The sequence below is a fragment of the Mastomys coucha genome, chromosome X (genome assembly GCF_008632895.1).
Source record: "Mastomys coucha isolate ucsf_1 chromosome X, UCSF_Mcou_1, whole genome shotgun sequence".
Lineage (NCBI taxonomy): Eukaryota > Metazoa > Chordata > Mammalia > Rodentia > Muridae > Mastomys > Mastomys coucha.
This window is the reverse complement of record NC_045030.1, coordinates 147527678-147538586: the sequence shown is the minus strand read 5'-3', so window position 1 is coordinate 147538586 and position 10909 is coordinate 147527678. Positions and strand designations below refer to the sequence as shown.

At 36.0% G+C, this 10909-nt stretch overlaps 1 protein-coding gene across 1 annotated transcript; it reads right to left on the bottom strand.

Moving 5' to 3' along the window:
• Positions 1 to 2307: 2307 nt before the first annotated feature.
• LOC116095108 lies at positions 2308 to 5145 on the bottom strand. Its single transcript, XM_031376647.1, has 3 exons — positions 5076 to 5145; positions 4525 to 4635; positions 2308 to 3093 (listed from the first exon to the last, which is right to left on the bottom strand). The coding sequence occupies exons 2-3, from the start codon at positions 4551 to 4553 to the stop codon at positions 2421 to 2423; spliced, it is 702 nt and encodes a 233-aa protein (XP_031232507.1). The 5' UTR covers positions 4554 to 4635; positions 5076 to 5145; the 3' UTR covers positions 2308 to 2420.
• Positions 5146 to 10909: the final 5764 nt, after the last annotated feature.

The following is a 10909-nucleotide window of genomic DNA, read 5'->3' as shown; positions in this document are numbered from 1 at the left end:
AATAAAGAAAATAGCTAATAAAAGATGAAAATGACCATATAATGGCAGTATAAGATTTATTCAAGGAAGTGTGGCAATGGGTCTTGTAGATGAAGTGATTTCAAGGTCACTGGACAAAGCCAGCACTCACTCCTCAATGAGTAATCATACAGTTAGCTCTGAAAGGGTGTCCATGGAAAGGACAGGTGTTGTTCTTTGGCTCTTTGAATGAGAAGGACCCAACTATCTCATATGTTTGAATACTTTCCAAAGTTGGTGAGATTGTTATGAATGATACAGACATTTGGGAGTTTATCACTGTGACAGATCAGTGGAATGTAAAAGGCAGCCTGGTCCCTGTTTGAACACAGGCTTTAAACCCCAGTGATCCTGAAGGGGTGGTGGTAGGCATTTTGTCATGTTTCTGGGCTCCTGTCTCCTGTCACATAGCTACAGCCTCCGACATCCCCCCATAGAGAGGGTCTGTGGCCACCAGTCACATAGGAGCACCCTAAGCTTTCTCACATGCAAATTAGTTATCCCCAAGCTCTCAGACCAAGTCAATGGGAAGTACCTACTGTCAGACCCTAATCAACCCCAAAACTGTATATAAGAATCCTATCCATAAGGAATAAAGGTGTGTGAGAACTATTCTGTCATTTGAGAGCTTCTGTCATAAGAGCTTTAACACTCCTGCTTAGGAAGCGGTCTGCTTTCCCAAAATACCACCAGAAGCTCCCCTGCACTACTCGCTAGCTAGTTGATCTCTTGTTGACTCAGCCTGGCCTGACTCAGAGCAGGGTGATGGGTGCAGCATCTTGGAGCAACTGAGGCTGCAATGGCAGAGATAGAGGTGGAAGCAGCTGCAGCAGTGGAGGCAGTGGAGGCGATTCTCCCTCCCTGCTCATACTCTCTCCCCTTTTCCTGAACTCTTACAACTGGCAGGGCTAGAGATCTCCATGGAAAGCTTCCAGTACATAGGCCCACATCAGGGTGTGTGTGTGTGTGCATGCATATGCGTGTGTGTGTGTGTGGGGGTGGTCTGAAAATCCCTTACTGAATTAAAGAGTACTTGTGAAGCAAAGTTAGTTTGGGAACTGAAAGAACATTGCCAGGAATGGGAGTGTGGAAATGGTGGGTCTCAGTGAACGGAGCATCTGAGGTTTTGCTCTTAGAGAGGCCAGAAGAGATCATTCTTAAAGGTACAGCTTCACTTGCAGTGGAAGAAAAAGTTTTAAAAAAATCCATGGATAGAATCATAGTCTTGGCTCCATAAGGTAGCATGAGAATCCTTGAAGAGATCTGAAGAGAGGGTATTAGAAACATTAGAGCCCCATACATGATTCAAACCCCATGGAAGTGGGGAGGACAGGGTATACATATTAGGAGAGCTACAGGTATAGAATGAACCTTGACTGATCATGGAGACCTTTGAAGCTAAAACAGTCTTGCATCATTTCATTGGATGATAGATTCAAAGACTTGTTAGAAGTTTATGTTCATAGGTTTAGGTCTCTTTCTGTGTCCACTTTCCTTCTTTTATATTGGAAATATTTACAGTGTATCACTTTATGTTAGAAATATGAGTCAATTTATAACTGCCAAGGATTCACAGTTGAAAAATTGCCCAGAGTCAAAAAAGAGTTTTGTACTACTAAACAAACTTGGGACTGTTAAAGACAAGGGATAATTTTTAGATAGCATAAATTACAGTTTTATGTATAAAATGCCTTTCATAATATTGGGATAAAAATGGCATGATTTATCTTAGTGATTGATGTTAGCCAATAGGTAATTATGCTTGCTAGCAAATTAGTGTGATTTTGAATGTAGTGATGCAGGAGGTAATACAAGAAAAACAATTTTTGGAACAACATTCCTCTGAACTCCATACCACTTGTTTCAATTAGAGCACACTATTGAATGCCTGGTCACTTGTGATTTTTTCACAAACAGATAGTTAACTGATTTCTATATACAGAATAGCATTCCTATTCTATAAAACAGTAATACTGTCCAAAAAGTCAACACTATGAAGTCTAGATCTGCCCTTAATTCACCTGTGTACCTAAGGTTCTACAAACAAGAACATAATTACTGATCTTTGTGTGTGTTTGTGTTACCTTTCTCTTAAAGCAATTTCAAGTGGTATTAGTTATATTTATATTTGCAAGAAGCCTTTCACCAGTACATTTGCCTGCTCATGCTTATTGACAAAATCCGCAAACAAGATCATGACCTTCAGAAATTAGAATGTGAAAAAAATTAAAGAAAGGAATGCATTTGGCAGGTAGCAGAATATACAAGTATTAAACATAAACCCAGATAATAAAGTTGATGATTTATTAGAACAAGTTGATGACTATGTAAGTTTTGTGTGTCAACTGAAATTTTCTTCTAGGAGACATCTGTTGTATGTTAGAACTTCAGGAGCCCTCACCTCAGGCCTCTTGATAGGCCACTTTGGAAACACACTTGGCCTTCACTTGACTCTGTAGTTTCAAATACCTTATCTCAGAAAGAAACATGATCATCCCAAAAAGTGACATGGTTGCTGTCAGGACCCCTACTGGAAATACAGCAGTCACATATTTGCTTCTCAAGGCTTCTTTCTTGACAGGAAAGTTGGGTGGAAAGTCAAGAGTGGTTTGGCTGTAAAGATCTACTATGTGGTTCCAACTCACAGCAACAAATATAAAGAGGCTGCTAACACCCAGAAGTAAGGTAGAGATCATGTAGCAATATATCTGCATCTTCAGAAATGGGTCTTTCATGCAGCTAATCTTGAAAGCTATTGCACTGAAAATCAGAACTATAGGCTTCATAAAAATAGCCCATACTATCAGGTTCTGTACATACTGAAATTCACGTGAAATAGTCCAAGTTGAATCAATAGGGTTATGAACCAGCATCTTGATTAAAGTTCCTGAGATGTTAAATACTTGAGGGTAATAAACTTCCCAAAGTCCAAATGACACAAACTGTACAACATTGTCTTCGAATTCCCATAGGCGCCAGCATTGGTTGCTGGCAATGACTATTTCAAAAACCAAAACTGATAGGCTGCTAAAGAGGCCAGTCAACTTGAAGATGCACTCCTTCTCTCTGGAAAATCTGAAGATTAGATTGAACAAGCAAAAAATGAAGCGAGAAACATAAAGGAACATGGGAAAAGAGAGCCACTTTGAATGGCACTAAGCTCTCATACCATGTCTATACAGTTGCATAGTTGTATTTTAAAAGCCTGCATGTGGATTAAGGTTTAATACACATCAGAAAAAAATATAAGAAGTCTAGAAATCTAAGAAAATGGCAGGAATATCCTCTATAATATTCTCTACAAGATGTTTTGGACATCAATTTTGCCCTATTTGTCTATTTTATGCATGAAATTAATATTGCAAAGTGAATTTACAATATCATTTGTAAGGTGATTTTTATTTCAACTGTGTTTGCAATACATAAATATTTTAAAGAACTAAAATGAGAGTAATAAGCAGAGATATTTCTCAGAATATTTGCATTTCTAAATTATGTTAGTGGACTATTATAAGCACACTGAATCCATCTATATTGTCTACTGAAGGAATGAAAAGACAAATGATAAATGTATATCATTTGATGACCAAATTCTATAATTGAGTTCTATATGTATTTCTTTGTGTGTGTTCATACTTGTGATTGTATTTGTGTACATGTGATACCTAATCATATGTGACAACCTGAATTTTCTCCCCAGTGCCATAAAATTAAAATCTATATGGAAAACATGAGGAATGATGGATATTTCTATCATTTCCAATAATGTACTAAATGTTCTACCTTCAGATATTTGGTTCATTTGATTGAAATGTATAAAGTATCCTGACTACATTATGTGAGTAACTGTCTCCTTCAACACCAAACTAAATCTCCACATACACTATGTGCAAAGGTATTTAGATGACCTTTCAGTTCATATCTTTGTACGTAGCATTAATGCTCATTAAATATATGGCCTACTGGATGCCATTGGTACTTGAGAAGAAAAGTTGAAGGCAAAGACACTTAGACAATGACATTGCTTCTGCCTATATAAAAGGTTTGAAGGACCTGGATTACAAACTGGATTTCTTTGCAAGGAAAATTTTACTACCAATTTCCACTGCTCCACAATCTCGGTGGAATCTCTGTTGAATATGCTTCCTAACTGGGATAGAACAAGAGGTATACTTCTTGGAAAGTTACACCAGCAAGAGTCAAACCATCAGTTGACAAGAGATGGTGGCTTGTGTAACACTCTGCCCATATACATTCCAAGGCAGGTCTGAAACAGTGTATGTGAAAAGCAATGTGTTTTGAAACTGAACTGGAATCATGGTAAACAAAGCTGTTGTGCAAGATAAATGAGATATAGCCTGGAAGGATTTTGTTACCCAACTCTAAATCCCATGTTGTAGATATATGTGTTTTAGAAATAAAAATTTCAAAAAAAAATTTTTCAAAAAAAAAAAAGAAATAAAGAAATAAAAATTTCATGCCTCCATGTAAATTTTATGTTGTTACCTTTGTGTATCAAGGGTGAAGAGATCCATTTCAAAGAAGCTGATATCATAAATATCTTCCAAGTAACAGGAAATGTTGACCAGAGATAGAGTCACACAAGAAGTGAATCACCTTTTGTAAAAGAAGTTCTGTTAGGCAGGTATTTCAACTCAGAACAGCGTCTCATTAATCAGTCCCGGCCTTGCACAATCCTTTCCATTCCTCTCCTGTGTTTTGCTTAATTTGAGCCTCATTTACACCCTTCAGGGGGATTAGCACATCTGATATTCCTCACCCTCCAATGAGATCCAAACAATAATTAACCCATTTTATACATAGGAGAACATCACAGATATGCTAAGTTACACACTAAACTCTGAGAAACTACACAGGAATAATAGGTAGTATAGTCTCCTGAGCTCTCAAAGAATCACACATGGCTTCCCTGCATTATGATATTATTAAGAATTTTCTCACATGGAAATTAATTCAAGACATAGCCTAATCATGTCAGTGGCCTTTGAAGTTGAAAATGGTTAATAAAAACTATGTGCCAAATATAAAATACTTGCTTCTTTGTGTGTTGAATGTATGAAGACCAAATATTAGTGACCACCAAATGTATGTGGTTCTAGAAATTCTGATGTTTCCATGGCCACCAGAGAAGAATGGTAGATTATGAGCAATGAACTGGAATTGACACAAATAATTTTAAAGACAAGCAGAGGTTAATATTCCTTTCATATATGAAAAGTTTGAATATGCCATTAATCTAATTCATTTATTAATTTAAAAGTTTCCTCATACTATATATTTTGATGAGGAATTTGCCCTTCATCAAGTTTTCCATTCCCGGTGCTACCACACCTCTACTCACTCAACTTGATGTGCATTCACCATTTGCTTCATGTGTGTGTATGTATACAAAAACCCAAATAAAACATACAAATTTTAGAAAGACAAAAATACAAAATGAATAAATGGTGTCATTTCTATGTTGGCCACCTATTACTGGTCATGGGGTCTGGCACTGAGTGTGATGAATATGAAAAATTATAGACCATTGTAAAAATCTGAATTTCTTTTGCCTAGCAGGTATCAATTGCAAGTACTTTTTTGGTTAGTGCTGATTCTTTGTGTCTACTATGCTGTTATAATACTAGCATATTTTCTGGCTAATTAGTGTATAGGACTTCTATGTTCTGTCAAAGACTTTCTGAGCTTTCATGTGATATCAGTCCTATTGTGTCTAGAAAACAGTGTTTCCTAAGAGTCAACTAAAATCTCTACTCCTAAAATATTTCCCTCCTCCTCTTCTGCATAGATTCCCATGCCTCAAGGGGAAGGATTTGAAGGAAGCACCCCATTTAGGAACTAGTACTTCAATGTCTCTCAGAATCTGTACATTGTCCAATTGTGTAGTTCTGTGTTAATTACCATCTACTGAAGAAGGTACTTCTATGATGAGTGTAAGTGAAGCACTAACCTATGTGTATAGCAGTATTTCTTTAGCACTCATGTTATTACAATGTTCCTTTAACATAATAATAGTAGGTAGTTTTCCATGAACTATATAATCTTACGGTCCTTTACTCTTGAGCATTGTCTTGTAGGAGTTCCAGCTCATGGAATGGGCCTTGAATCCACCCAAAATGTGGTGATTAATCATGTAACTTTTGTTATACTATTATACCAGTATATTTTTGCCAGGTCACTGTTATAGTTCTCAGGATTTTCTGCTAATTGATATTTATGTTTAGTTTCCTTCTCTTTTAACATGGTACATCCAGTACCATGAATACTACTCAGTAGAGGAAAAGCTTATAGTTAGACATCAACTCAATTTCTCCATGTTCAGTTACATAAGTAATAGTGTCTTTCACATTAGCACCATAACATCATATTGTGTAGACTTAGCAATGCCACTTAAATACCCTATGGCAGTTAGTTTTGGTTGGAGGCCAGCTTATGGAACCCTGGGCCAATGGCTCAAAGTGATGTAACCTATTCCTGACACTGGAGGTTTTATTGGTGACTTAAGATACCTAGTTAGGGAATTATGTTGACCACTTTATTGTGACTTAATTTAAATTCCAACTGTATATTTACATATTTTAAGAAGCTTCTACAATAGAGGTTTCCATATGGTTTTTTCAAAGGCCTTAATGTTGTTTGTTCTTTACCATATTCTCAACTTTAACCCATTTCTCCCATTCCCATCACATTCTACATTCCTCTTTTACTCATTACAATACTACACACTACTTCCTTTTCCTTGGATGGTCCTTCTCTCTGTTCTATTACTAGCTCCATTAACTCTGTGGTAACTGGTTTGAAATGCATATATAAAAGTTTAAAATCTATCACTCGCACATGAAATAAAACATGCAACATATGTCTATTGGAGCCAAGCTGACATCCCTTAAGATGATTGTTACTCTTCAAGTAGCCACTATAAATTATAAAAGCCATAACAAAGAAGATTGTTTTAAATGGAATTCCACAGTAGAGCATAGGAAGAGGTGTCACTATAGAAACACAATATCACCCTTTCCTTTTAACATTTTGGTCTACATGGAATTCATTAGTGTCTTAGACACAGAAGCAGATTCTATATTTAAAATATTTATTTGCAAAGGTTCTAGGATATATTGATTGGGTGAGAAAGAAATCTCCTTTTCTACTTGGTATATTATAGTTTTATCGTGACAGTTATGTATTTATACAGAAAGTTGTAAACACATGCAATATTACTGCCTAACAGTAGTCAAAATTGAAATCATGGATAGTGATACCACCAAAAGCTCTTTACTTGTACAGAATTGTTTTAGCTATCCTGTTTTTATTTATTTATTTATTTTTGTTGGTTGGTGCGTTGGGTTCTTTTTAATTGTTGTTGTTTCATTGTTGCTGTTGTTGTTGTTTTTCCATATGACATTAAGAATTGGGGTCAAGGTCAATAAATAATAGTGTTGGGAATGTGGTAGAAATTGCACTGAATCTGTAAATTGGTTTTGGTAAGATGGCCATTTTAAATATGTTAATCCTAAAGGTCCATGAGTATGGAAGGTCTTTCTCTCCTTTGATATCTCCTCCAGTTTCTTTCTTCAAAGACTTGAAGTTCATTTCATATAGGTTTTACACTTGCTTGATTTGAGTTATACCAAGATTATTTTTCATTATTTCTATGTTGAAGGGTGGTAATTTCCTTATCATGTTTAGTTATGCAACTTATATTCATGACCTCTCCCAAGACTTGTTAGATTTTTGGCAAAGGCATTTTGGGCATTTAAAGAGATGTTCATGTGATTTCTTTCTTTCAATTTTTTTACATGGTGGATTAAACTGATGGATTTTCATATATTGAAACACTCTTCTATCCATGAAATGAAACCTACTTGGTCATGATGAATGATATTTTTATACGAATATACATTAGATTGAGAGTATTTTTTGAGCATTCCTACATCAATATTCATAAGAGTGATTGTTCTAAAATTGACTTTCTTTGTTGAATCTTTGGTGGGTTAGGTATCAGGGTGACTGAGGCATCATAAAATGAGTTTGACAGTGGTCCCCTTGTTTCTATTTTGTAGAATTGTTTGAGGAGTATCAGCATTAGCTCTTCTTTGGAAGTCCAGTAAAATTCTTTGCTAAAACCATCTGTCCTGGGCTGGTTTGGTTACAAGACTTTTAATGACTGCTTTTATTTCCTTAGGGGTTATAGGACTATTTAAATAGTTTATCTGGACTTGATTTAATTTTAGTAAGTTGTATCTATCTAGAAAATTATCTATTTCTATTAGATTTTCCAATTTTGTGGTCCAACTTAAGACCCATTCCATGGACAAGGACAAATCTCTGATACTATAAATGATACTCTCTTATACTTAGAGACCAGAGGATCCTTACATAACTATCCTCTGAGTGGTTCCACCCAGCTGAACCTCTGAGTGCTGAGACCCATGGACAAACATTTCACAGTGCTCAGGATATATTATGGAAGAGTTGAGGGAAGATTTGTGTGATCCAGATGGCATAGGAACCCCACAGGAAGACTAACAGAGTCAGCTAACCTGGTACTTTGGGAGCTCTCAAGACTAAGCTACCATCCAAAAAGCATACACAGGCTGAATATACATAAGGCCCCTGGCACATATGTAGCAGATGTGAATCTTGGTCTTCATACAGTTTCATACCCAAACACTGGAGAGGGGTCTGTCTCTAAATGTGTTGCCAGCCTGTAGTTCCCATTAACCTAACTGGGCTGCCTTGTCTGGCCTCAGTGGGAAAGGATTTGCCTATTCCTGCAGAGACTTGATGGGACAGGGCAGAGGGAATACCCAGAAGGGCCTTCCACTCTCCCAATGGAGAAAGGGACTTGGGGTATTGGGAAGGAACTGTGTAATGGACAATCTGGAGCACAGGGCACTGATTGAAATATGAAGTGAATGAATAAATAATTTAATAGGAAAAAGATACATTTTGATCCTATTTCCTGATTTTGTTTGCAAGACTGGATTTGTAAAAATAATACCATTTTTAAAATGAAAATACCATTTTAATTATTCAATGTCACCTAATGAAATCTAAAATAATTCTCCAATGATGTTAAAATATCTTAAGAGATATGAAAGTTTTTACATATTATTTTGCAAATGTATTAATTTTCTATTATCTTATGAGTTGTTAAGCAATTGTTTTATTAAATGTACCCTTGTTATATCACCTTTTATACCTTAATAATGAAAATAGTTGTCCTTGTGAAATACTAGAAATTATACTTTAGAAGAGAACTAAACAATACTGTAATCTGGAATGTTAGCTATCAATAAAAATGTATAACATTATAGAACTTTTAAAAAGGTTAAATAAAACCCAATAGTTAAAATTTGAGAACCTTTTCCCCATGGCCTAAGCAGATAAGTAAAAAAAAAATAACTGGAGGAATAAAATGAGCAGAGAGATAAACAACGTGAAGGTGTGGGTACTTTTATTGATCAAGTTTTTAATTTACTTTTCATTTCAATTGCAGCTTCCCCTTCCTCTTCTCCTCCCAGTACCTCCATCTCACCTCACCTCCATCCAGCCATAGATACTCCCTTTTTCCATAAGCTATTTCCCATGGACATCAACTGGTCTTGGCATATTGAGTTGCAGTAACACAATATGCATCATCTTCTATTGAGGTTAAAAAGACATCTTAGCTTGGGGAAAATGATCCAAAGGCAGGTAATATAGTCAGAGACAGTCCCAGCTCCACATTTAGGAGTCCTGCATGAAGACACAGCTGCACAGCAGTTACATAAATAATTTTCTTTGAACTTTATTGGTTATTTATGGTAAAACACACAAAGTAGAAAATTCACAAATCCTACTAATGTAATAGAATTATTTAACCCCTATACTATGAATGCTCTTACAAAGCAGAAATCATTCTCACTCAAAGGACTAGCATAACAGATGACTAAGGACCTGAGGAACTTTGATGTCTATAGCTCTTGAAGCATCACTGCTGGATCTGGAGGCATCTGAGGCACATGTCACTTGTTTCTGGCTTTCAAAAAAACCATTCAAGATGATCTGTTTAAAAATTAGGTTCTTCTGTATAGTGGAAAGGCTATATGCAGAGACAGTATGAAGTGAAAGAAAAGGTGAATCTCAGGAAATATTTTGGAAGGATGTCCAAGGCCATGGTCAGATATGCCTGGAGTGGTTTCAGAAGCTACACATAAAATCTTGTATCTTCAAGATGATTATGATCCCAAACTCAAAACTGAAGGAAAAAAAAGCTTGCCTTACCTATTCTTTCTAATCCACACCACATTGAGGCCAACATTGTGGTAGAATTCTGAGAGCAAGATTGAGAGACTTATGGTGAGTGAATCAATACTAAGACTAGTATGTTGTAGAAACAGCCTTGTGTAGCCTTACTGCAGAAATGTACCTGGTATTTTGTTTGTGTATATGATAAAACTGGCAGGTTACACAGCCTTCCATCTTCACAGAGCAATGCAAACAGCATTTGGTAGTGAATGAGACACTATGGATTCTGGTGGTAATAAATGTGAGTTTAGAAGCATCATCCTGATGACCAGGAATTTGCCACTGAACTTTACTGACATAAATGGCATTATTTTGTTTGAGACCTCTACTAAAAATATCAGAGATGACTGTGCTCTTCCAGTAAAATCAACAGAAATCAGAGGCACTTAGAAGAAAGGAACATGAATAAAAGACTGCTTCTATCAGGCTGGAATATAGGCATGACTGTTTCCTATTTTCTTTTTCTTTTTTTTAGATTTTTTTTTTATTTACAATATCCCCTTTTCCAGGTTCCCCTCTAAAAGAAAAAATAAAAATAAAATAAAATAAAATAAGAAAAATTAAATTAAATTAAAACCCC